General features: G+C 39.3%; 1 protein-coding gene across 1 annotated transcript in view; it reads left to right on the top strand.

Annotated features, from left to right (window-relative positions):
• The window catches only part of Hat1 (histone acetyltransferase 1), a 44,791-nt gene extending 26,792 nt beyond the window's left edge, over positions 1–17,999 (top strand). The window contains exons 9-11 of the mRNA XM_027420199.2: positions 8,884–9,035; positions 13,152–13,268; positions 17,653–17,999. Coding sequence (XP_027276000.1) covers positions 8,884–9,035; positions 13,152–13,268; positions 17,653–17,820 — 437 coding nt within the window. The 3' untranslated portion in view covers positions 17,821–17,999. The remainder of the gene's footprint in view (positions 1–8,883; positions 9,036–13,151; positions 13,269–17,652) is intronic.
• Positions 18,000–26,746: the final 8,747 nt, after the last annotated feature.

Raw genomic sequence — 26,746 nt, 5'->3', positions numbered from 1 at the left:
AGCCGTAAATGCATTGCAAGTGTGGTATAGCTTATTTGGCAAACATTTTCATCATTTAGACGATACCTGCCCATTAATTTTAAATCATAGTGTGGTGGGGGAGTAGTAGTTCCTTAATAGAATGCACTTTTGTTGTTGCTGTTGTTTTGTTTTCTTTTTCTTTCTTTCTTTTTTTTTTTTGAGACAGTTTCTCTGTTTAGCCCTGGCTGTCCTGGAACTCACTCTGTAGACCAGGCTGGCCTCGAACTCGTAGACATCTGCCTGCCTTTGCTGTCCCAGTGCTGGTATTAAAGATGTGCATCACTGTGCAGCGGATGTCATTTTCTTGCCCTGAGTAATGTTCAGATTTGTTGTTCATAAAGTTGCTGATGCAACTGAAAGTCACTGCCAGGTGTTGTAGCATATATACCTATAATCCTAGCACTAAAAGGGCTGAGGCAGGAGGATTGAGAGTTTGAGGTTAACGTGAACTACATAGGAAGACTTGGTCTCAAAATCAAACAAGTTTTAAAAAACTTGGGAGTCACTCTTTTTTCCCCCTTCATGTGTATTGTATAGGGCTGATCATCCTCAATCTGAAAATCTGAAGTCCAAAATTCAGGATTATTTTAGTGTGTGTGGCCATAAAGGGCATTGGATCCCTGGAGCTGGAGTTAGAAGTAGCTGTGAGCCACTGGATGTGAGTGCTGGGACTGAACTCAGATTGTTTGGAGCAGCTCACTCCCCTCCACCCCAAGCTTTTTGTTTTGTTTTTTAACTTAAAAATTCAAGATTTTTTGAGTGCCAACCTGATACTCAAAATTTTAGATTTCTAAAACATTTTAGATTTTCAAATTAAAGAATCCAAATAGTAAACTATAAAAATACTACAAAAACAAACAAACAAACAAACAACAAAAAGATATTCAAAAATCTGAAACACTTTCGGTCCCATCCATTTCAGTTACAGTTACTCACTTTGTACAAGATATTCACATCCAAGTTAGATATTAATGTTTATTTTATAAAGGCTTAAATAGGAACTGGGATATAGTAGAACTGAATGGTAAAATGCTCACCTAGGATGCTTGAGGCCTGGGGGATTTGATTCACAGTGCCTCAAAATAAGTAAATAAATGAGGATATCTATTTTGGATTATTTGAACTGATTGCTGTGTTACCCAGATTGGTTTCCATCATGTAAGCTAGGCAAGCCTTGAGTTTGAGAACCGCCTACTTCAGCCTCAACTTCTGAGTAAAGACCTATGCCATCACAACTGGCTGAGACACTAAGTTTGTTTCTAAAATTCATATTTTAATGTGCACTAAAACAGTAAATTGTTTTAAAAATTATTTTTCCAAATTTTATCAAATTGTTTAAAGAAACAACAGCAACAACAAAACAATGTTGACTGTGGGACTGGAAAGCTTATAAAATAAGCTAATGGGCAGATTTTTTTTTCCATATAATCTGTGGATTTTGCTTGCTCACGAAGAAAAAAATAGAGCTGCCAGAATAGTGAATTGTCTTCTGTTAACAAAACCTTTCCCCCAACTATGGTCTAGAGAATTCTACTTTACATAAAAATTAATGCATAGGTAATCTTTAAATGTTTTAAACTAATAAACTAGAGGAAAATCATGTTGGGCTTTGTTGTTGTTGTTTCTGCTGTGGTGAGAAACAAACCCAGGGCCTTGTGCATGCTAGGAAACATTCTACCACTGAGCTATACCAGGTCAGCATTCTAAAAGGGAGTTCTACATTTACAGTATTGAATTATCTTTTCCTCTGACTCACTGTTGTTAAAAGGAGTTGAAACTTCAGCGATAAGGAAGTAATTACTCGGTTTACCTTATATCAGAAGTTATTAAGGGACAGACACCTTCACTACTTTTTGTGACCTGTAATATGATCAGGACAGTACAGCTACCTCTGCCACTGCTTTGAGCTGAGCCAAAGTTGCCAGCTTCTGTTCACTGACAGCTTGGGCTCAGTGCTACATGAGGGGACATTTTTGGTGATGTTAATCTGGAGTTCACATAAGTAGTCTTTGTCTACTCTAGTGGGTAATGTGCCAGCAGGGGTTGTTTCTCTGAAGCCTCTTAACTACTTTTTTCTGTCTATTCTAACCAATAAAGTCCTTGATACTTAGCACCAATTAGCAGATAAAGAATTTTCTTTCTTAAATCTCAGTGAAGAGTCATTAATAATAGTACCCTTTATTCATTGCTATGATTCATTAGAAACTGAAGTCTTTAAAGAGAAAAGCTAAACATGCTAAAAGGATGTCTGAATTTGACAACTGAGTATCGACCTTTATTTTCAGCATTCACATTTCTTGGCATTACAAAATGCTAAAAATGCTTCGTTAGCTGCTCTCATTAATATATTTCTCTTAGGCTCCATACAGCGTCCTTAAAAAACACTAAAAACAAAAGAAAGAAAAATTACTGAATTTTGTGCTCTAGTCATTTAGTTGTCTATTTCTCCATTGTTTTATGTTTTTAACTCTTTGGGTCTCCCTTTGAAATCCAGGGTGTCAGTATTTCCGTGGCCTTTGCTTCCTTAACATATTGGCAGAAATAATTATAATTAATATTTAATCATTGGTCGCTTAGGTTCTATTCTCAGTGAATACATATTTGAGATGCAATTTCTATTGATCTCAAATATGTATATATATACATATATATATATATATATATATATATATGTATATATATATACATATATATATATATGCTTCAGTTTTATTGGCAGACAGTTCCTTATTATATACACTGTCTTTATTTTTGAAGCTGTCAGTTTCTAGAGGGATAGAATTTGAATACTTCTCTGAATATAGATAGAATCTGCAGTTTGTTTCATTAGACAGTAGAAATTGATTTTGGCTAATATGTATACATATATATATTCAGCATTATTTAATCTACCAATAGTATATTAACAACTAATATTTATTTTTTAAAGCCCCTTGTTCTGAGATGGGCTATATACATTTTTAAAATGTTAATGTGTACTTTTATATACTTAGCTGATTTATGTTATCTTGTTTTCATCACATTATTTTAATGTGATATTAATATTAATACAGAGAGGCTTTTAAACATGGTAGAACACTTTATGCTATAAGATGACCTTTTTTAGGTTTTGCAAGACTGGGTTTCTCTGTATAACAGCCCAGGTGTCCTGGAACTCACTTTGTAGACCAGGCTGGCCTTGAACAACTCATAGGGATCTGCCTGCCTCTGCCTCCCAAGTGCTCGGATTAAAGGTGTGCGCCACCACCGCCTGGCAAGCTGATTTATATTCAAGCAGATTTTATCTTCAAATATATTACTTTTATGTGAATGTGGCCTGTGTATGGTGTATGTGTGTATGTATGCTAGGTGTATGTGCTTTTTGCATATGCATTCAGAGGCTAGTGGAGAATGTTGAATGTCCTGTTTCATCATTCTCTACCTTGCTCCATTGAGGCAGTCTCTTACTGAACCTCTGAAGCCAAATGTGCAGTTAGCAAGCCCTAGTGGTGCTCTTGCCTTTACTTTTCATTCCAAAGCATTGGAGTTATAGCAGCACATGGCCAACACCTGGGTTTTTGATGAGTGGTGTGATCTGAACTCAGATTTTCATGCCCACTAAGATACTCTCCAAGCCTCATAGCCCTATTTTTGAGAGAAGGCCTTGAACTTGTATGACTTTGGATTCCTGATACCCTTGCTTGTTCCTCACAAGTGGTGGCATTACAGGCATGTATTACCATGCTGGGTTTTTAAAACAGTGCTGGGGATTGAACCAGGACCTTGTATATTCTAGAAAAGTACTCTACCAATTGAGCTACATCTCTAGCTTCTTTGTATAATTAAAAACAAGGAGATTGAAGAATATCACAAATTATTGAATATCATCATTTTAAAGCTGATCCTTGTAGTTAAAGATCTTAAAGCTTGAGTGGTGGTATGACCCCTTAAGCTTCAAACAAAAAACATCAGTTTGTAGTTGTTGTTTTTTTTAAACTATTTTTTAAAAAAAAATGGCAGCGGATGCAGAAATTCACAACTAACCAATGGGCCAAGCTCCTGGAGTACAATCGAAATGAGGGAGGAGCGATAATATGAACAAAGGAGTCAAGACCATGATGGGGAAACCACAGAAACAGTTGACCCAAGCTAGTGAGAGATCACTGACTCAGGTCTGACAAATGGGGAACCTGCTAAGACCGAACTAGATTCCCTTAATATAGATGACAATGGTATGACTGGGACAATATATGAGGCCACTGGCAGTGGGCCCAAGATCTAACACTAATGCACAAGCTGACTTAGTGGAGCCCATTCTGTATGGAGAGATATCTTGCTCAGCCTAGACACAAGGGTGTGGGGGTGGAGAGGTGCCTTGGTCCTGCCTCAACGAGATGATGGGACCGACTTAGTAGACTTCCTAGGGGAGGCTTTACCCTCTCTAAGGAGCAAATGGGGGGGGAAGGAGGGGAGGAAGGAAGGGGGAACTGGGAATGGAATGTAAAAAAATAAATTAATTAAAAAAAAAAAAAGCCGCCGGGTGTTGGTGGCACATGCCTTTAATCCCAGCACACAGGAGGCGGAGGCAGGCAGATCTCTGTGAGTTTGAGGCCAGCCTGGTCTCCAGGGTGAGTGCCAGGAGCTCGAAAGCTTCATACACAGAGAAACCCTGTCTCAGAAAACAAAAACAAAAAACAAAACAAAAATTTGGCATACTTTCTTTATTTGTGTGAAATTTTTTAGATAAAAATGTAGTTTGAGTTTTTTGACTTTTCTCAGTTTTGCTCTGATATTGTTTCTAAACTTTCCTGAAGATATATGTTACTTAAATTTATATTCATACTAAATTTATTTTAAACCAGTATTCAGAATGCAGTTTAGGATTTTGTTGTTGTTTTAACTAATTTAGATAGACTTGGGAAAGCTGACACTGAATAAACTTGTTTAGTGGGGTGTCTTAACTTTAGAATCAGGATCTACCTGCTCCTTGTCTCTGATCATAAGTCATTCATAGTTTATCTAAACATTATAGTAGCAAAAACATGTACAAATGGGGTGAGCACCACTTGTGTAAGATTTGTGTTCAGTTTTGAAGGCTAATGTGAAGGCTATCACATTAGCCTTCAAAAGGATAGCAAAATAAAGACCAAGGAAGTCTGTTACTAGCAGACATGGTTTATAAGAAACACTAGAGAAATTCTTTAGACCAAAAGAACATAACACTGCAGATTTATATGAAGAGATTAAGAGTGCTAACTAAAAATAATAATAAAGTAATAAAAAGAGTGCTAACTAGGTTCTGTGATGCATGCCTGTGAGCCCAGCACTCAGGAGGTTGAGGCAGAAGGATTATGTTTGATGGTTTGGGCCTCATAGAGACCCTGCCTCAACAAGCACAGCAAACAACAAAAGGGGAAAGAAAACTTGACAGTTACCAAAGGTAAAACAGTAATAGTACAAAGGAGAAGAGAAATAAGACAGTGGTTCATTCCAGAATTCAGTATTAAATTCAGTACATTAATAAAGTATCTCCAGAGCCAATACAAAAAATAACTTTCTCAAAAGGGGGACTGGGGAAGTACCTCCTATCTAGATGATTGGGGGAAAGTGAGAAAACTCCAAAAGAGTAGGAGGGGCTCCAACAGTGGAATATCATGGTTTCTTCATTCTTATCATCAGACTAACACATTGATGGGATTTCAGTTTTTGCTTTAAAGCCATAGTCAAATAGTGTTTACTTGTTAACTGTATGGCTATGATGGTAAGAACCCAGTTCTATATCTGTGCATTGAATGACTATATATATTTCATTAATCCTGTGTTAGACCTTTATAGCCTTAACATAATTCACCTATTTATAGAAAAAAAAGTACTGTTAATTTCCTATGATGTTGACAATAAAACTGTCAGTACTTAATTTCTTTTTATTGCCAAATACATTCCATTGTATGGATATATTACATTTTATTCATCAGTTGAGCAGACATTGGGTTATTTCAATTTTTGGCTCATAGGAATAATATGAACATTTGAATCTAATTTTTGTTGTTGTTGTTGTCATTTTAAAACAGGGTCTCATTGTGTAGTTCTGACTGGCTAGGAATTCAACATATAAAACAAGCTGGCCTTGAACTCACAGAGATCCAACTGCCTCTGACCCCCAAATGCTGGGATTAAAGGCGTGCACCACCGTGCCTGTCAAGTGTACATGTCTTTATATGGATTTCTGTTTCACACTTCAAAGGATGGAAGTTGTGAAAGCTCAGCAATTGTGTCCAACCTTTTAAAGAATCACTGGACTGTGTTCCAGAGTGACTGCAGTGTTTTACAGTAGCATCTGTAGTGTATTTGGGTCTCAGTTTCTGCACATCATCAAATTTGGTGTTGTCTTTCTAGTTCTGGTCATCCTTGTGAGAAAAATGGCATATCATTGTTGTGATTTTTTTTTTTTTTTTTTTTTTAAGACAGGGTTTCTCTGTGTAGCCCTGGCTGTACTGGAATTCACTCTGTAGATCAGGCTGCCCTTGGACTCACAGATATCCTCCTGCCTCTGCCTCCTGAGTGCTGGGATTAAAGGTGCACCACCATGACCCACCCCCCTTCCAAGAGAGTTTTATCGTTTTTTGTCTTTTGGGTTTTTTTGTTATTGTTTTTGGTTTTTGAGACAGGGTTTCTTTTTGTAACTTTGTTGCCTGTCCTGGTACTCTCTCTGTAGACCAGGCTGGCCTTGAACTCACAAGAGATCCTCCTGCCTCTGCCTGCTGAGTGCTGGGATTAGAAGCATGTGCCACCACTGCCCAGCCGAGTTACAGTTTTACTTGTTCTGTGTACGTATTTGGTATGAGGAAATGAAACTTCAGCTTCACCCCTTTGCTTGTGGAGATCCCACTTTCCAACCCCCCATTTGTTGAAAAAACTGCCTATATTGAATTGTGTTGGTTACTTTGTCAGAAAATGGCCATAATAAATGTTTGCTTGGGATTCTCCATTTTATCAGGCTGTTCCTATGCTTGTGCTATACTGTAAATTAGTATATCTTTAAAGTAGTGTGACATCAGAAAATCTTATGAGGGGCTGGAGAGATGGCTCAGCAGTAAAGAGCATTGACTACTCTTCTGAAGGACCCAGGATCGATTCCCAGCATCCACAGGTGGTTGTAACTCTGGTTCTAGAGGATCTCATGGCCTCTGAAGCATAGGTGCACATTGTACAAAGATATGCATGGAGTCTAACACTTAAACACAGTTTTATCATTTGTGTGTGTGAGAGCATGTACATGTGTTGAGATCAGAGGAGAATTTTGTGGAGTTGGTTGTCTCCACCTTTAAATGGATTCTGGAAATTGAACTCAGATTGTCAAGCTTGTGCAGAAAGTGCCTTTACCATCTGAATGCTACACCTTCTCTTCAGCCTGACATTCATTCTTTTCAACTCATTTAACTTTTCAACTCATAGGAAATGGAGACACAGAAATGGGATAATGTCCCATGGTCCTACATCTATGAATGACACAACTCTGCTGAGTATTATTTCTATCTGTCTTACTCCAATGTTGACTGGACTGCTTGCTACTTAATTTAATGTAGTTGCACCATGGGGAAACATAAAAGATGTGTGATATTCAGAAATGAAAGAAGGATCAAAATTGTGTCCTTACCATATTCTTCAAGAATTATTATTGGAGGGTAGTAAAAGCTGTTGGATTGGGTTGGAGAGATGGCTCAGAGGTTAAGAGCACCAACTGCTCTTCCAGGGGTCTTGTGTTCAATTCCCAGCAAAAACATGGTGGCTCACAACTATCTGTTATGAGATCTGGTGCCCTCTTCTGGTGTGCAGATATGCATGGAAGCAGAATGTTATATACATAATAAATAAATAAAATATTTTTTTAAAAAAAAGCTGTTGGGGAATGTTGCTGTTGGAATGTACAGTTGCTACATTTGGGGAATATGGGAAGACTTGGAGTAGAGAATAAAAAGGGGGCTTGATTAAAACACATTATATGCTGTATGAAATTCTAAAGCAATGAATTAAAAAGTCTTTTAAGCCAGGCAGTGGTGTCGCACACCTTTAATCCCAGCACTTGGGAGGCAGAGGCAGGCGGATCTCTGAGTTCGATGCTAGCCTGGTCTACAGAGTGAGTTCCAGGACAGGCTCCAAAGCTACAGACAAACCTTGTCTCAAAAAAACAACAAAAATTCTTTTATTTTTTTATTTTTTCCTTTTATTTATTTATTTTTTTTACAAAAATTCTTTTAAAAGAAAGTGATAGCTGGGCTGGAGAAATGGCTCAGTGATTAAGAGCACCCACTGCTCTTCCAGAGGACCCGGGTTCAATTCCCAGCATCCACATGACAGCTTACAACTGTCCATAAATCCAAGATCTGATACCCTCACACAGACATACATGCAGGCAGAACACCAATTCACATAAAATAAAAATAAATAAATAAATACATACATACATACATGAAGACATGGGCCACTAGGCCCAGTGCCTTAAAAAAAATAAACTGATGGTTGACCTTGGAATCCTTAGCTACCAAAAAAATGAATGCATTTGAAATTATTGTCCAAACCTGAATATTTTATTTATATGGCTAATTTGACTGCAGTTAAAATGAAGATGCATGTGGTAACATTCCAGTCAAACAATGGATGTGTAAAATGAGCAGCTCTCATTTCATAAATAGTATAAATGTCTTTGTAAAGCATACCTGCCATTTTACTTAATACAATAGTTATCAGAAATTATCTTAATATTGTGACTTTTGGGTATATAATTTTCTTTTCAGAATGTTACCATATTACTGAGATTATAAATGGTGGTGGAACTGTGTTGGGTAAGGGCAGTGACATATTTTTCTTTTCTTTTTTTTTTAGCTGAAGATCCATCCAAAAGCTATGTAAAACTAAGAGACTTTGTGCTTGTGAAGCTTTGTCAAGATTTGCCCTGTTTCTCCCGGGAAAGATTAATGCAAGGATTCAATGAAGATATGGCAATACAAGCACAACAGAAGTTCAAAATAAATAAGGTATTTTTTGATTTTTAGCTTGTAGGCGATAAACATCTAAAAAATAATTTTAAGTACTTGACTAAACTATTGTAAGGACATTAAGATGTGTGGGAAGCAACAGTGGTTAGACTGTAGGTTCTGAAGTCATATGTCCAGGTTCCAGCCTACATCTAGAACTTGGCTCTGTCTCCTAAAGCAGTTTAGTTTATGGTTTGTACCTCACTTTCCTAATTGACAGAGTGATGAGGGAATACGTTACACTGTACTACTAAGTATTCACTTTCCTTATTGATAAATGAGAAGAGAATATTTTTTTTTGTTGTACTAAGTATAATAATCAGAGCAAAGATGAGTAAAAGGATAAACTGTACTGGCGGAATGGCTTAGTGGGTAAGGGAGTTTGCTACCAAGCCTAATGACTTGAATTTAGTCCCCAGGATCCACATGGTGAAAGTGGAAAGGCAACTCCAGAAAGTTGTCCTCGGAGTTCTAACATGGCCCTTGGTACAAGTCTTGTACCACCACCATCCCCATATGAAAATTCAGTAAAATCTTTTTTAATTTAAGTTTTTGGGTGCAAGATTTTATGTGTATGTTGTTTTGCCTACATGTATGTCTATGCTATATGTGTGCCTGGTAACCAAGGAAATTAAAAGGTATCTGATCCCTTGAAACTGACAGTTGTGAACCACCATGTAGGTACTGAGAATGGAACCAGGTCTTCTAGAAGAGCAGCCAGTGCTCTTCTAAGCTGTCTCTCCAGCCCTAAAACACTAAACTGTGAAGTGATTCTATCCCTGGAGATGTATTGGTAGAAAAGTAGTAAGAAAATGTGTAATTTTCATTTTCTATATTTTTTTTTAATGTTGGGGGGGCAATACACTTTCTTTTGTGCAAGTGTGAAGGTCAGTGGTCAACTCCCTAGAATTGATTTTCTCCTTCTACCTTGTTGGCTCCAGGGATTAAACTCAGGTAATCAGGGTTGGCTGCATATATCTTTACCCACTGAGCCATCTTGCTAGCTCCCATTTTTTTATGCTATATATTTGTTTAAATTTTAAAGTAGTAAATATAGGGATAGGAAAAACATGGGATGTCAAAGAAGTTATATATGTTAGTACATATTTATGAAAGAGATTCAGGGCACTTCATGGGGAAGGCAGTGCTTTTTTTCACATTCAAATGAGTTTTAGTGTGAAAATTCACATTGTAACTAATAAAGTTAATAGAATTTCCATTTGTGGTGGGGTTTCAAGACAGGGTTTCTGTGTAACAGCCCTGGTTGTCCTGGGATTCAGTCTGTAGACCAGTCTGGCTTCAACTCACAGAGATCCACATGACTCTGCCTTCCAAGTGCTGGGATTAAAGGTGTGCACCACCACTGCCTGGTGAAATTTCCTTCTTGATGCATTCAACTCTTGCACTTCTTTTTCTAATTTGTCTTGGCAGAATAGCCTTTTGTAAAAACTAAAGAATGGGTAGGGGTTGGAGTATGAAATACATGGGTTCAGTGTTAAGGAAGCCATTTGATACTGCTGGCCACCTTGGCTTTGAGAGCTTCATGGTTCCTGTAATCCGTGCACATTTTAACCCTAATTGTAACACTTCTGCTAGTTTCTATTCTTTTTGTTTGTTTGTTTTGTTTTTTTCAAGACAGGGTTTCCCTGTGTAGTTTTGGAGCCTGTCCTGGAACTAGCTCTTGTAAACCAGGCTAGTCTCTAACTCACAGAGATCTGCCTGCCTCTGCCTCCCAAGTGCTGTGAGGTATGCCCCATCACTGCCCAGCTAGTTTTTATTCTTTCAGGTGCTTTTTTTTTTTTTTTTTTTTTTTTAGGATTTTTTAATTTATTATGTATACAACATTTTGCTTCCATGTATATCTGCACACCAGAAGAGGGCACCAGATCTCATAACAGATGGTTGTAAGCCACCATGTGGTTGCTGGGAATTGAACTCAGGACTCCTGGAAGAGCAGTTGGTGCTCTTAACCTCTGAGCCATCTCTCCAACCCTCAGATGCTTCTTAAATGTAACTCTTCTTCATACTCATTTTTCCCTCATTCTTCTTGGGAGATTTCATCTAAACCATCAAATCTAGAGTATGGTTTTCAGAACCACAGCCAAAAATCTGCTGATTACTTTCAGCAATACAATGTGAACTGAAACTCGCTATCTTCTGCCCATTAGTGGCTTCCTATTTAAAATAAGGAATATATACTTAGAAATAATATATATCTATTTACTATATCAAACCTGTATTTATTGAGTAATTAATAGCTCAGTTCTAAAGTGTATATGAACACTTTTTTTTAACAAATGATGGTTTAACAAGAAAAAAAGGAAACTGCTAAGTAGGGCATGCTGAGCTCATTGTGTCTTGATCTGCACCTTGCTATTTTCAGCTTCCTTCCTGCTTTGAGCATGCTCTTGGCTTTGCTGCATTTCTTACAATTTCTCACGAATGCCAAATCTGACTTCTCTGTCTCTGTATAAATATCATTCCACTGTTTGCCTGGCCAGATAGAACTCAGTATTTCAGACTCAAGTCACAGATCTTCTAGGAAGTTGAGATAGCCCTCCCACAGACTTACCACACTCTACCTCTCCAACAAAATAAATTCACAATTGAAGTAACAAACAGAAGACACTACTCCTGGCTTCAGTGTACCAACATTTGCTAATATAATCTAATCTCTTCCCCTTCCCTGTTGTCTCCCCTCTTCTCTTCTTCCCTTCCCCATTTTACACTGCTATCTGGTGATTAACCCAAATGCTAAGTAGGTGGTTACCACTTAGCCCTTCAGTCTGTCTTTTTAACTGTTCTTGGAAACAATTGGAACTCATATATATATGCTGAACTGTTGAAATCCTCAACCTTAGACCTGAGTTGATGGTCACCTTCCTCTCTGTTCTCTGCTCTCTAAAAATGCAGCCATTTCATAGTTTCCCCAGTTATTCCTTATACATCTCTATAGAGTCCTTGTCTCCTTAATATTCTTACTTATGTTTTAGTTCATGTCTTCATTGTGTTGTTTTGTTTTTTATGTGAAAGAGAAGATTGCCTAGTTTAATAGCTTAGCTATTAAAAATATTTTTCTGTGTATGTGTATGTACCTAATCATATGTATAACGTGTGTTGGAGCCTGAAGAGATCAGAAGAGGCCATCAGATTCAAATTCCCTGGAACTAGAGTTATAGGTGGTTTTTAGCCTTCCCATAGGTGCTGGGAATTGATCCCAGGTCTTCTGCAAGAGCCAATTCTCTGATTTCATAGCTTAGCATCTCCCCGGCTTCCTCTTCCCTCCCTCTCCCTCTCCCCTTTCATCTAGGACCTCATGCATGCTGGGCTAGTGTTCCACCATTAATCTATAGCTCTTAGTGGTTTAGCTGATTTCTCTACCCTCATTTTTGCACCATTTGTATTCAGTTTAAGAATTATTTCCTTAAATTAGAAATTTGTACATAACACTTTTGTTCCTATTGAAAAACTTGATAGCGGCCAGGTTGGAGTCTGGTTTTTTAACCCTGTATCTATCAGTCCCCTTCCCTGGTGTCTTCTTCCTATTGCTTTTTTCCCTCCAGCTGTAACAAGCTGCTCTGTTCTATGTGTATATGCATGTGCATAAATTTACATACAGTGCCCTCCCATTTCTAGGATAATGCTTTCCTCTTTCAAATTCAGCCTAGAGGCTGGGGATAGTAACTCATTGGTAGAGCACTTGTCTAGGGTATGTGAGTCATTGGGTTAGGTCCCCAGGTCCCCAGCTGTGTGTGTGTGTGTGTGTGTGTGTGTGTGTGTGTGTGTGTGTGTGTGTGTGTGTGCGCGCGCATACAAAGGAAGGAAGGAGAGAGACTGTGAGGGAGAACACTTGAATTTTGTTTTTCATTCTCACAAGAATATTCTTTAACCATTTCCCACATTCCCAGGCTGTGCTACCATCATGTCCTAGAACACCTCAGTCATTGTTACCTGCAAAGCTACTAATTTTTTGAGAGCAGACTATTTTTTATTTTTCCTCTACCAATCATCATAATTCTTTGTCTATTACAGATATTAAGTATACTCTGTGTTCTTTTAGAAAAACTGTCTCTCTTTAGTATGAAAATGTTCATATTTCTTGTTTCATTTGTTTAGCAACATGCTAGACGTGTTTATGAAATTCTTCGACTGCTGGTAACTGACATGAGTGATGCTGAACAATACAGAAGCTACAGACTGGACATTAAAAGAAGACTAATTAGCCCTTATAAGGTAAGACTTTGAAGATTCTTGAGCATCGAGAGAGAAAGTGAGTAAGTGATTTTAAGATTTTTGTTTAATGTATATGTGTGAGTGGTTGCATGCATGCCTGGTGCCAGTAAAGGCAAGAATAGGGCATCCCCAAAATTGGAGTTATAGGCAGTTGTAAGCTTCCATGTGGCTGCTGAGAACTGAATCTGGATCTTTTGGAAGAGCAGCAAGTGCTCTTAACCACTGAGCCATCTCTCCAGCCCTATTTTTATTATGTATATATATGTGTATTGGAGGAATATGTACATCTGAGTACAGGTGCCCACAGAAACTGGAACAGCGTGTTGGATCCCATGGAACTGCATTTAACAGGAGATTGTAAGCTACCCACATGGGTGCTGGGAACTGAACTTTGGTCCTCTATAGTATCTACTGAGCCATCTACTCTTTTTTTTTTTGGGGGGGGGTCTTTCAAGACAGGATTTCTCTGTATTGCTTTGAAGCCTGTCCTAGAACTCGCTCTGTAAACCAGGCTGGCTTCAAACTCAGAGATCTGCCTGCCTCTGCCTCTGCCTCCTGAGTGCTGGGATCAAAGGTGTGCAACACCAACGCCCATGAGCCATTTACACTTAACTACTGAGCCATCCCTCCAGTCCTTTAACCATTATATTCTTGTCAATGCTTAAGAAAGAAGAGCTCGACAGTGACAGATATGGGAAAGTCCAAATCATTTTGCTAAAGAAGAAAATATTCTTCCATCAGTCCATTAATTATAGAACTGTCTTTTGTTTGTTTATTTTTATTTTTCTAGACAGGGTTTCTCTGTGTAGCTTTATAGACCAGGCTGGCCTGGAACTCAGAGATCTTTCTGCTTCTGCCTCCCCAGTGCTGGGATTAAAGGTGTGTGCCACCACCGCCCAGCTTAGAGCTGTCATTTTTAATTTTCCAATTTGTCAGATATTTTTGCATGCTTTTTCGTAAAATCTCTTTAGAAGTTCTTTTTTACACATTCTTCAAAACCTTGATGTGTATGGGATAGGAAATAACTCCGTGAGTAAACCCTTACAATCATGAGAGCCTGAAATTAACTCCAGAACCCACAAAAAATGCTAGTATGGTGCTCCCTGATTAGTAATAGGAAATCTTGGGAAACTGGAGACAAGAGGATCCCTGGGGCTTGCTGACTGGGCTCAATTAGTGAGTTCTAGGCCAGGTAAAGACTCTTGTCTCAAAGGACGTGAACAGCATTTCTAAGGAGTATCCCATGTTATCCTTGGGCATCCTCACACACAAATACTCACATAGACACACACTTTAAAAAGCAAAACAAGATTTGTAAGCTGGTACAGTGGCACATACCTGTGATTTCAGCACTTAAGAAGTGGAAGCAGCGTGGGCCAAGAGTTCAGAGTCTAGTTGGGGGTGCTGTTCAGTTGACAGAGTTCATCTCTAGCATATGTACAGCCCTATGTCTGATTACCAGCACCACATAAATTGTGAGCAGTGGTGCACACTTGTAATCCAGGCAGAGATAGAGGATCAGAAGTTCAAGGTTATCTTCAGCTTACATAGTCAATTTGAGTTTAGCCTGGGCTGAGATCTTGTCTCAGAACCTTAATTTGTAACACATATACACACATACAAAGTAGGATATATAGGAATTGTTTTTGTTGTTGCTTCTATATTTGTTTTCAAGGCAAGGTTTCTCTGTGTAGCCCTGGCTGTCCTGCCCCTGCTTCTGCCTCCTGGGAGCTGGGAGTAAAGGTGTGTGCCACCACCACCTGATTAGAATATGTAGTTTAAGGAATATTAAAAATGCTGTTTTTAATAATTTTAGTACATTCAAAGTCTTAAAATGCAGTTTAACTCAAGCACCAAATTTGTGGGTTTTTTGTGCAGTATGAGATAAGGCTTATCTCTGAGAGAGCATGGTGATACACTCCCTTGATCCTAGCTCTTGGGAGGCAGAGCAGGTAGTAGATCTCTGAGTTCAGGCAAACAAATCCTATTTTGTGTAGGTAGGTGGGTACATATATACTTATCTTTGGTACTTTATTGTATTGTCTTAAAATGTATTAGTACAGATTCATTTTCAAGTAATGAACATGGCACATTTGCCTGGTATTCTACAATTATAGATTCGCTTTAAGAGTCATTTATTAGTTATAGAATGTGCTTAATGTGGTTTGAGTTTTTATTGCCATTTGAAAGACAGACTTAGAATTCAGAATTCCAACCAGACTGTTAGAGATTGAATCCTATCTTCCTAGTTCAATGTCTGTGAACTTGACCAAATTGTTTAGCTCCTTCATCACTTTCCCTCCATCTAATAACTTCTCTCAGAGTTGTTGGGTTTTTAACAACTTTAATTTTTTTTTTCTGATCTCTGTATGAAGTCTTTTTTTTTTTTTTTCTTTTTTTCTTTTTTTTTTTTTAAAGCTCAGGCTGGCCTTGAACTAATTGTGCAACCGAGCATGGCCTCAGCTTGTGATCCTCCTGTCTCCATATCCTGGGTGCTGGAATTTAGTTTACCCCACTCAGGACTTCATACATGCTAGGTGACCACCAACTCTTTAGCACCTGCTGCAGTAAAATAACTGATGCAATAATCTAGAACACTTTGTCCAAAACATGAGTTGTCTGTGTACTGGGAGTAAGTGGGCATGCTGGCATACTTCTCACTCTTGCCCCATTATCTAGTGCTTCCTTCCTGCATCTGCCCCTCCCTCCACTTGTGACAGAGAGCACTGATTTCTTTGTTTGGCCTTGCACCGTCTCGGGCATGAACTACTGCAATAGCTACTAACTTAGTCCTTAGCCCATCCTGAACAGGATTAGCCTGCTACAGATGTCTCGCATAAAATTGTTACAGCTACTTATTTCAAACTCCTCAGCATAGTGATGTCAATTTTTATAAAATGAGGAAGGTTTAAAAAAATGTCTGTCATGAGCTAATAGACTCAATAGTAAATGCTAGTTAATATGTTATATAAGTAAAACAGTTAAACTTAGTACATGATTTTCTCATAGATAAGTCCATGCTCCTGGAATAAATTATGTTATTTTAAACTTTCATTATTGAATTTTCAGAAATAAAAAATAATTGTAGCATGTATCCTCTTTGATCTTTTTTTTAAGATTTTATTTATTTATTATATATACAACATTCTGCTTCCATGTATGCCTGTATACCAGGAAAGGGCACCAGATCTCATTATAGATGGTTGTGAGCTACCATGTGGTTGCTGGGAATTGAACTCAGGACCTCTGGAAGAGCAGCCAGTGCTCTTAACCTCTGAGCCATCTCTCCAGACCTCTTTGATCTTAATAATAAAATCTTGGAGTCAACAATCGGGGTAAAAGCTGAAGAAGCAGAGCGGCCAACCACTAGAGCTCTTACCAATGCTCAGACCAAACGGGCAACCCTGTCCTCAGACTGACTGCCCTGCCTTATATTCCTCTCTCTTCCCAGCCATATCACTTCTTGTCTCCACCTCCTTAGTGCTGGGATTAAAGTCATGTGACTCCCAAATACTGAGATTAAAAGGTGTGAGCCACCACTGCTTGGCTGTTTCTCTTTTAGACTGGATCAATTTCATGTAGACCAGGGTGGCCTTGAACTCACAGAGGGATTAAAGGTGTGTGCCACCTCTGGCTAACTAGTATGGCTAGCTCTGCACTCTGATCTCTAGGCAAGCTTTGTTACATTATAAAGTATCACCAAAAATAATCATTTTACAGTAAAATAAGAATAGTTGCACATGATGTCAGTTATCTTCAATTAATGTATTTTATTTATTTAAGAAATGTTTGAGTGTCTCCACTGAGTAAGCAGGCACTATAATGCTGAGTTATATGCCAGCCCTGTTCCTGATTAGTTTTTTGAGATTCGGTCTCTTGTAGCCCAGGATATTGTTGAATTCCTGACTCTACTTTCTAAGTGCTGGGATTGTAAGTGTGCACTATCACTCCCAGCTCAGAGCTGGGTACTAGCCACGTGTGTATGTGTTTATCACCACTGACACAAATACTGGGTCTTGTTAACTCCTTAGAAGGTTTGTAGTTCCTGTGTTTCCTTAATGAAGAATCTGCATAGGAAAAATTGGGCATATAGCCACTGTTATTTTTTAATTTATTTATTTTATGTGTGTATGCTTGGGTTTATGCACAAGCCTGCAGAGTTTCAGAAGAGGGTATTTGATCCTCTGGAACTGGAGTTACAGGTGGTTGTGAGCTGCCATGTGGGTGCTGGACATTGAACCCAGGCCCTCTAAGCACAATGAGTGTTTTTAACTGCCAAGCCATCTCTATCCCGCTGTTAATATTTTTAACACTTAAGGCTTAAAGTTGTAGCTATTTAAGCAAATGCTTTCTTTGTCTAAAAAAATAATTGTTTGCTTCTTAGAAAAAGCAGAGAGATCTTGCCAAGATGAGGAAATGCCTGAGACCAGAAGAGCTGACCAACCAGATGAACCAGATAGAGATAAGCGTGCAGCACGAGCTGCTAGAAGAGCGCTTCCAGGAGTTGGTGGAGGACTACCGGCGTGTCATCGAGCGACTCGCTCAGGAGTGAAGCCCCTGCTTCCCAGGACACCTGCAGATTTTTGTGCATTGTGCTGTGAAACCTGACCACCCTAAAGTTATCTATTGTTCTCCTTAGTGGAATATTCCTTTTGAGAGATTGTATATTTTAAAATACTGTCTAGAGTTTATGAACATATATTGCATTAATAAAAGATGGCTTGTGAAATACCACTGCTCTCTTCTTAAACAGTATAGGAAGTGATTGGTTGTGGTATATTAAGGTATGACATGGTGCTTAAGAATTTCAGGCAAATCTTTTTAGTTTTACTAAAACCTTACATTTTAGTTGTGTTTGGTGGTGCACACTTGTAATCCAGCACTCAAGGTGGAAGCAGGATGATTTCCTTGAGTTCAGGGCTGGCCTAGGTTTCCATAAGAGACCTTGTCTCAAACAAAACCTAAAAATAAGCTGGAGAGAGGGCTCAGAGATTCAGAGTGCTCACTGCGCAGCCATGACTGGAATTTGGATGTCAGCCCCAGGTAAGAAACTGGTTATCTAGCACATTCCTGTAAACCCAGCTCTGGGAGAGAAACAGGGTTGCTGGAGGTTGCTGGCTTCCAGCCTAGCCAGTAAAGCATGAGCCCTGCCTCAAAGACTAGGCTGAGCATCCAGATGCCACCTGGCACCTTCCTTTGGCCTCTGTGCACAAATAAATATCTAAAACCAAAAACACCTTACATTTCTAAAGTTTTAACTATTTCCTATCTTTAAAACACGTTTCTTTGTGGGCATCTTAGTAATCTTGATTTTCCTGTCTAGCAATTACTTTTTAAAATCAGCTTACAAAGTAAGGGGTTTCTTTATAGCATTTTCATATGTTTTTGTTGGTCCTCTCCCCACTTCTGCTGGTTTTCTGTATGACTTTTTTCTACATTAGAAATGAGGTGGCTATTCTTAAATAAACTCCTCCCTATCTTCACTGCTTATTTCAGAAGGAAAACCAGAAACTAGGTACACCCTAAAATTAGCATAATAGATATTAGCATAAAATATAAGTAATGTTAACACATAACAAATATTACAAAAATACAATTTGAAGCCAGGATATGGTACATGCCTATCATTCTAGCACTCAGGAAGCAGCTCTAGAAAGGTCATAAATTCAAGCCAGCCTGAGCTACATAGCAAAAGCTTGTCACAAAGTAAAACACTTAACACCATGTGTAATAAAAATGTACTTGTTAAGTATTTTCTATAATATTACCATGGTGCTGAAATACATCAAGAAGTTAAAGTGATGAGAAATTATTATTTAATAGTCATTTCTAATGAAGTTAAGTAAAATAAACTGCTTTATACAGAACCATGGTAAGGGAAAGCTTGGTGTTTAGAATGTGCTTAAGTAAACAGGTATTAACATCAAAAAAACAGGTGTAAAAGGCTGGAGAGATGGCCTAGCAGAGATGAGCACACACCGGTTACAGATCCCAGTTCAATTCCCATCACCCATATGGCAGCTCATAACTGTTAACTCCAGTTCCAGGGGATATGGTCCATGGGCACCAGGTAGGCATGTAGTTCACACAGAATGCATGCAGGCAAACCACCCATAAAAAAACCAAAACATTTTTAAAAAATTGACCTATGCTATATTATTGATAGCATGGAGTAGAAAATGAAATGTCCTAAATTTTTATGGGGAAAATACAAATATCATGGGCCTAACAACACTAGCCCATTGTGGGATAATCTTTTTGTACACTGTGAAGATGTGTCACTGATTGGTTTAGTAAAGAGCTGAATGGCATATAGCTAGATAGGAGAGGATAGGTGGGATCTCCAGAGAGAGAGGAAGAGGAGGAATCTAGATGGGGAGTTTGCCAGCAGACTGGAATGTCCCCTATTGAGAAAAGGTAAGAGCTATAGCAGAATGTAGATTAATAGAAGCAGGTTAACTGGAGTTCTAAGAGCTAGTTGGGAAAAAGCCCAAGCTAAGGTCAAGCTTTCATAATTAGCATGTCTCCATGTCATTATTTACAGGCTGGCAGTCTAAGAAAGTTTGGATGAGACAGCTTACTTCACTAGCCATATCAATCACACTGCATTAACAGTAGGACAAAAACTTTCAAAGTTAAGCTACATCTAAATTACCAGTCAAGTTGGAGAGCCAAAAAAAGAAAGGATGGTTTGATGTGGGATGTCCTGTATGCTGGTTGATAAAGCTGATTTGGCCAATGACCAAGCAGAACAGTGCCAGGTGGGAAATTCAAACAGATATGAAGAGAAAGAAGGTAGAGTCGGGGAGATGCCATGTAGCAAGACGTGAGGTAACAAGCTACAAGCCTTGTGGTAAAATATAGAATAATAGAAATGGGTTAATTTAATAGTGAGAGCTAGTCAGTAATATGCCTGAGCCATTGGCATTAACATTAAGCCTCAGAATGATTATTTAATTAGCAGCTGCAGGGACCAGTGGATGTAAGAGAAACCTGGACCGGGCAGGACAGAAATATCCAACTACAATGGTTCTTAGAAGTATTCAGGCATCTGTACTGTCCTGTCTTTGGGGTTCTGACAGAATATGCTCAGCTGCAGCCACCAAGAGCACCACCTGTGCAATTCACTATGTTCCCCTTTAAAAGAGCCCTGCCCACCTCCCATCCTCCTCTCTCTCCCCCCTCTGTCTGTTCACCTCCTTTCCTCACTCTGTCCCCTGGGGCCAGTCCCCCCCACCCCCCGCCTCGCCTTTTCCTTTTATACCTTTCCCTAATTAAAAAAAAAAAAAAAAAAAAAAAAAAACCTACTTGAGCCCTGTTACATGGCATCTTTCTCACTTCACTTCTCTTAAATTACAAAGGTGAGACTAGAAATCTCACTCTGTGATGATGCAATTCATGGATGTATTGGAGCAACATGGAGGCAAAATCAAAGAGCTTTGAAGGATAAACTGGAGACTGGATGGGGTGGAGTCAGATGTAGCTCAGAGCAGATTATTTACCTGATTGAGTACAAGGCTCGATTCAATCCCCAGCTCCAAAAGGAGCTTTAAAACTGGAGTCTAAAGAATAAAAAGCAAAATTAATCTGATTCCAATAAAAAGAAACCTCTGGGTGGCATGTGGATAGCCTGTCTGAGAATAACACTGATCCAAACCGGAATAGGAAATCAGAACTCCAGGGGAAGAGTACTAGAAGGCCAAAGTGCAAACACCATCAACTCTAGTGTGGTTTTGAGCAGTAACTGAAGAGATAGTTCTAAGGGGTTGGGGTGAATCACACAGGATGGGAAACCATCGCTTTTCATCGTAGGCCTTGAAAGATGATAGGTCCAATGAAAAATATATCCTACATACATGTCCCTTTGCTATTAGTAATCGTCTGTCTTTCTTTGTTCTTGAGGCAGGTCTCACTAGGTGCTGCTGGCTGTCCTTGCACTCCATATGTAGATCAAACTTCACTGGAACTCACAGAGCTCAGCCTGCCTCTGCTTCCTGAGTGCTTATTAAAATTTAGTTTATTACTATATTCTTCAGCAGCTGATCTTTATATGACTGCCAAAGGGAAAAAAATATAAGCCACAGAAAAATCCTAAAGCCAGATGTGATGGCACATGCCTTCCTTAGACCTACCATTGGGGAGGCAGAGGTAGACATGTCTGAGTTTATAGCCAGCTTGGTCTACACAGTGTGTTCCAGGCAAGCCAGGGATACATAGTGAGACCCTGTCTCAACAACAACAAAACACTAACACAAAAACAACACTAATAATGCTAATTTTCTTTGATTCTCAAAGGAATCAGTTTAGCATGTACTTTATTGGCGAACATTTTGATACGAAATTTTTTCTACTAAAGAAAAACTGTGGGTAGGTGAGGTGGCTTCTTGGGTGACACTGCTTGGCACAAAGCTTTACAAACTGAGCTCAATACCAAGGACCCCACACAATGAGAGGAGAAAAGTGACTCCTACAAGTTGTCTATCCTTTGAACACACCCCCACCCCACCCTACACACACTCCTAGATAAAGTGTTGGAGAGACAGCTCAGTAGTTAAAAGTACTGGCTGCTCTTTCAGAGGACCCAAGCTCAATTCTCAATAATCACAGGGTGGTTCACAACCATCTGTAACTCTAGTTCTAGGAAATCTGACGCCCTCTTCTGGCCTCCTCTGGCACTGGGCACCCATGTGGTACAAAGACATACATGTAAGCAAAACACCCATACACATAAAAATTGAAAAATAAAAACGTAATTAAAAATTTTTTAAATTGTTTCCATCCTTGACACTTTGGTGCTATGAAGAGTGGGCACTAGCAGTGCAGCTAAAGCTCTAAAAGTTAACATAATTTGATGGCTTTTCGTGAACTCTGGAGAAATAGAAAGCAATAGAAATGAAGTGGAATCACATCTGATGGGTTACTTAAGAAACTACAAGGAGTGCCTTATAGACACAGTTAAACTATTTTCCAATTTCCAGTTTTGTTTACTGATACACCATTTACTATAGCTAAGATACAGAACCAGCCTGGATGCCCCTTTTTCAGAAGAATGAATAATGATACGTAGAAATACACGATCAAGTTTTATTCAGCCATAAAGAAAAATGAAATTGGCTCATTTGCAAAAAAAATGGAGAGAACTGAAGATCATGTTAGGTGAAATAAGCCATGTTCGGGGCCAGGCAGTGGTGACTCACACCATTAATCCCTGCACTCGGGAGGCAGAGGCAGGTGGATCTCTGAGTTCAAGCCAGCCTGGTCTACAGAGCAAGTTCCAGGACAGCCAGGGCTACACAGAGAAACTCTGTCTCAAAAAAAACAAAAAACAAAAAACAAAAAACAACAAAAAAAAAACAGAAAGAAAGAAAGAAAGAAAGGAAAAAGGACAAATATTGCATGTTTTCTACCATATTCAGAATCTAGATTATATATATTTATATAAATTATAATTATATACTTACATGTGATAGGAGAGGTCTAAAGGAACAAAAAAGGTTAATGAGTGGAAAGAAAGACACATACATATTCTTTCTCATATGTGGAACCTAGATTTAACAGTATACACATATGACAGCCTAGCCTACAGAGCAAGTTCCAGAATAGAGAGAGAAACCCTGTCTCAAAAAACAAACAAAAAAGTATTAATACTTTTAAAAGTGAAAACACCTTCCAGTTATATCACAACGTACACAGATTGGAAAAGGGCTGCCTCTTTCCTCCAGCCATCTTCTTAGCCCTTGTGGTCGCCTTGGAATTAGGTGGGGCCAGTGCTGCAGTCAGTGACCTTTGCTGCCATCTCCAGTTCTTTTCGCTTTGTTTTTTGACACAGGGTTTCTTTATATAACTTTGGCTTTCCTGGAACTAGTTCTGTAGACCAGGCTGGCCTCAAACATCTGCTACTGCTTGGATTAAAGCTATGTGCTACCACCATCCTATCCCTATCTCCAGCTCTTCATCTGCATTCTCTTGTCCATCTTAATGAAAGGCCAGTTGGAAATGTGCTCTGGTTAAATCCTCAGTTTCACCTAGGCAGTCCTTCAAATGTGCAATTAACATTTGGGCAGGTGACCGTGCCGAAGTCTTCAGCTGCTCCGTTTGTCTGCAGGCCTCTGAATTGGCCTTTGTGAAGGCTGGGGTGCCAGCGAGGCTTGTTTTCTGTTTGTTCCTGCGGCAGCTGCCACTTGTCTGTCTTTATTCTTTATCAAGAAAGAGCAAGTGTGAGTGCTTGTGCATCAGATGCGGAGAATGCACTCCAGGCAGGGTACTTCTGAGGCCAAAGCTGCTGGGAGCAATGAGGCGCTTGCAGTTGCAGTGTATGCCTTCCACTCTGCATCCAGTCTCAGTCTTGAATATAGAATTGGCTAAGGGAGGGAGCAGGTCTCAAGTGCACCACAGTGCTTAGTTTTGCAGCCAGTGTATGTGTGGCGGGAGTGGGTAGGGGGAGGGGTGGGTTAGTTTTCTATTATCAAACTCTTATTTTGTAATTTCCACATTGCAGCTCCCAGGCCCTTTCCTTTTCTGAGACAGGGTCTGTTGTATAGCCCAGGCTGGCCTTGAACTGCTAATCCTCCTGCTTGGGCAGACCAAGTGCTGCTTACTGAAGTTTTTTGATTAACCGATCAAGGACTACAAAGCTTCACACTTTAAGAAGGAAAAATTGAAAATTACATAAAGCTGCTGCTGCTGCTGCTGCTGCTGCTGCTGCTGCTGCTGGTGGTACACGCATTTAATCCCAGCACTATGAAACAGAGGCAAATGGTCTCTGTGAATTTGAGACCAGCCTGGTCTACAGAGCTAGTTACAGGACAGCTAGGGCTATACAAAGAAACCCTGTCTCGAAAAACCAAGAAAAGAAAAAGAAAAGCAAGCAAGAAAGAAAATCACACACAAATATTCAACTTCTGATATTAATGGCCAAATGAACTCTCCACACTGTCATGTGGGACCATACATTTCAAATAAAACACACTAAATATTCAACAACAAACAAAACCATCCATAAACAAGAGAATAAGTCATGATGGAAAAATACAAGTGCAATATGCATAGAAAAGGGTCTTAATGGACAAACAGCTCATTAACTGTCATTGCCTATGCAGCACGTTGGGAGGTTTTTGTTACTATTACTATTGTGCATTCCTGTAAATTTGCAATGTTTTTAAGAGCAAATATTATACATGTGAACAGAAAAGGAAAAACCTCAAATGACTTTTTACAAACTTGCAACAAGAGAACACTTCCACTCTATCCGTATGCTAGTATGGCAGAGGAACACAAAAGGAAGCGTTCCTGTCCCCCTTCCTGTCCTCCTCTCCTATTCATCTTTGCAGGCAGTGAAGGAGATCCAGCAGGTACAATTTTCTGCAACCTGTGCCTTTTAAGCTCCAAATTTATTCTCAGCTCTTGTCTGCTAGGGATGGCTACAATTGTAACATCCTTACATTTGACATTGCTCAGTGAAGCTTATAACTTAGTCCTTTGCCATGGATGGTCTAGGGGCAGTGACGTTAAGAAGGAACACAACATTATACCTCTTTGGAGCCTAGAGTGGGCACTTGTGTGTTTAGTGATCAATAACTAAATTTTCTTTGAAACTCTCCCCCTACTATAATGGAAATTTTCTCTCTCCAAAAGTATTTAAGCAAGTGCTACTTTCCCAGGAATTATCAGTTGGGGGAATATAGCAGATCTAATTGTTCACACTTTTATTTAGAGCTCATTGGACAAATGCATAGTTTTTTTTTTTTTGTTTTTTGTTTTTTGTTTTTTTTTTTGCCTGTTTGTTTGAGACAGGATCTCAGGTAGCCCATGTTGCAGGAGATTTGTTTGTGTTATTGCTCAAGACTGCCAATGGAGTGTACCATGGAGTTTTCTGGTGGACTCAGAGGAAGACAGAGGTACACAGAGGAATAAGGAGGAGCTTAAAAGATGAGCCATCTTTTCCATCTGGTAAGGTAGAGAAGAGGATTGGATGATCATTTCTCCATCACTCCATGGATCTACCAGGGCTTAATTTTTTCATAAAACAATAAAAGAAGCTGCAATAACCCCAGGCTGACCTTGAACCTGCTATTTAACAGGGAATGGACTTGAATTTCAGAGCCTTCTGTCATGTTGGGCTTATAGACCTGAACAAAAATGGCTGGTTTTATGAACCCAGGGCTTCTTGTGTGCTAGGCAAGCACTCCATCGTCTGAACTACACCCCTAGCTCTAGCAAATGCACGGCTCTGTTTAAATCTCAACAGCCTCAAGAGATGGGGAGGGCTAGGAAAGCCTTGTTTCTTGTGTGTTACTATGGCTCCACAGACTACTCTGCCAAGGCAGATGGTATTGTTAGAAAATGCTGATATACTCACCACTTGCAATTTCCCATATTTTCAAGCTGAAGTTTTAAACCAGTATGAAGAGAACACCGTTCTTGGCATGCCTGGCAACAACTCCTTTGGGACAATGTTTCAGTTAAATTACTGGGCCCCTTCCCCTAAAGAATGCTCAGGAAGGCAAGCAGTGGTGGCACATGCATTGAATCCCAGCATTTGGGAGGCAGAGGCAGGTGGATCTCTGCCAATATGAGGTCAGCCTGATGTTCAGAGCTACTTTCAGGACAGCCAGGGCTATACAGAGAACCCCTGACTCAAAAAAACAAAATAAATAAATAATTAAAAAGAAATAAATAAGGAAAAAGAATGCTCAAGAGAAGGCAATAAGGTATCTGCTCGCCTCCTGCCTATAAATGTCTAGATTCTGAAACTCTGAATTCCACAGGGTGGCTCAATAGGCTCATGGGACTTCATTTGCATAGGAATTCTAGGACTGAGACAATGGGATAAAAGATGAGGAGGGCAGTTATCTCACTACAACTCCTTTCCTCTCTTGTCCTGGCACCCCGTCTTGCAGGACAAACAAATAACAAAGAGAAACCCACTTCACAGCTAACTGCCTCACACATGGCAGTGCTTTATTTATGGAATGTGGAGAACTTACCTATTTTTTCTAAATGTACTTCTAGATGATTCAGAAACATATACATGATTATCTCAAATAGCTGGTGGAGGACATATTATACTTTGCCAACAAGTTTGTTTAAAAGCGTACCCCAGAGACCACCTGCCCAAACATATAATTGTTCAATGCTGAACAAGGGGTCCAGCCCACACTAAGAGGTCTCTGCAATGCACACAGAGTATGTTTATACAGCACTCCTGGCTCATGGGAAGAAATGCTCATTTGGCTTAAAACATGTAAATAAATACAGCATTTCTTCATCCTAAAATTGGACAAATTAAAGGGTAGGATTGGAAATGTTCTTCTCAAGCCACAGAGTAAAAGGTTAAGAAATTAACCTGAAATCAAATAAAAAAGTTAAGTTGTCGGGGGAAATTCAAAGGGCAAAACTGTGAAGCAGGGTCAGGAAGAGAGTATGAAGGCCACTAGGTCTAGACAACAAGCCCCAGGAAGCTGTGTGGGTCCCTAGTC

Source organism: Cricetulus griseus, chromosome 6, assembly GCF_003668045.3.
Source record: "Cricetulus griseus strain 17A/GY chromosome 6, alternate assembly CriGri-PICRH-1.0, whole genome shotgun sequence".
NCBI lineage: Eukaryota > Metazoa > Chordata > Mammalia > Rodentia > Cricetidae > Cricetulus > Cricetulus griseus.
This window is presented reverse-complemented; position numbering and strand designations above follow the sequence as displayed.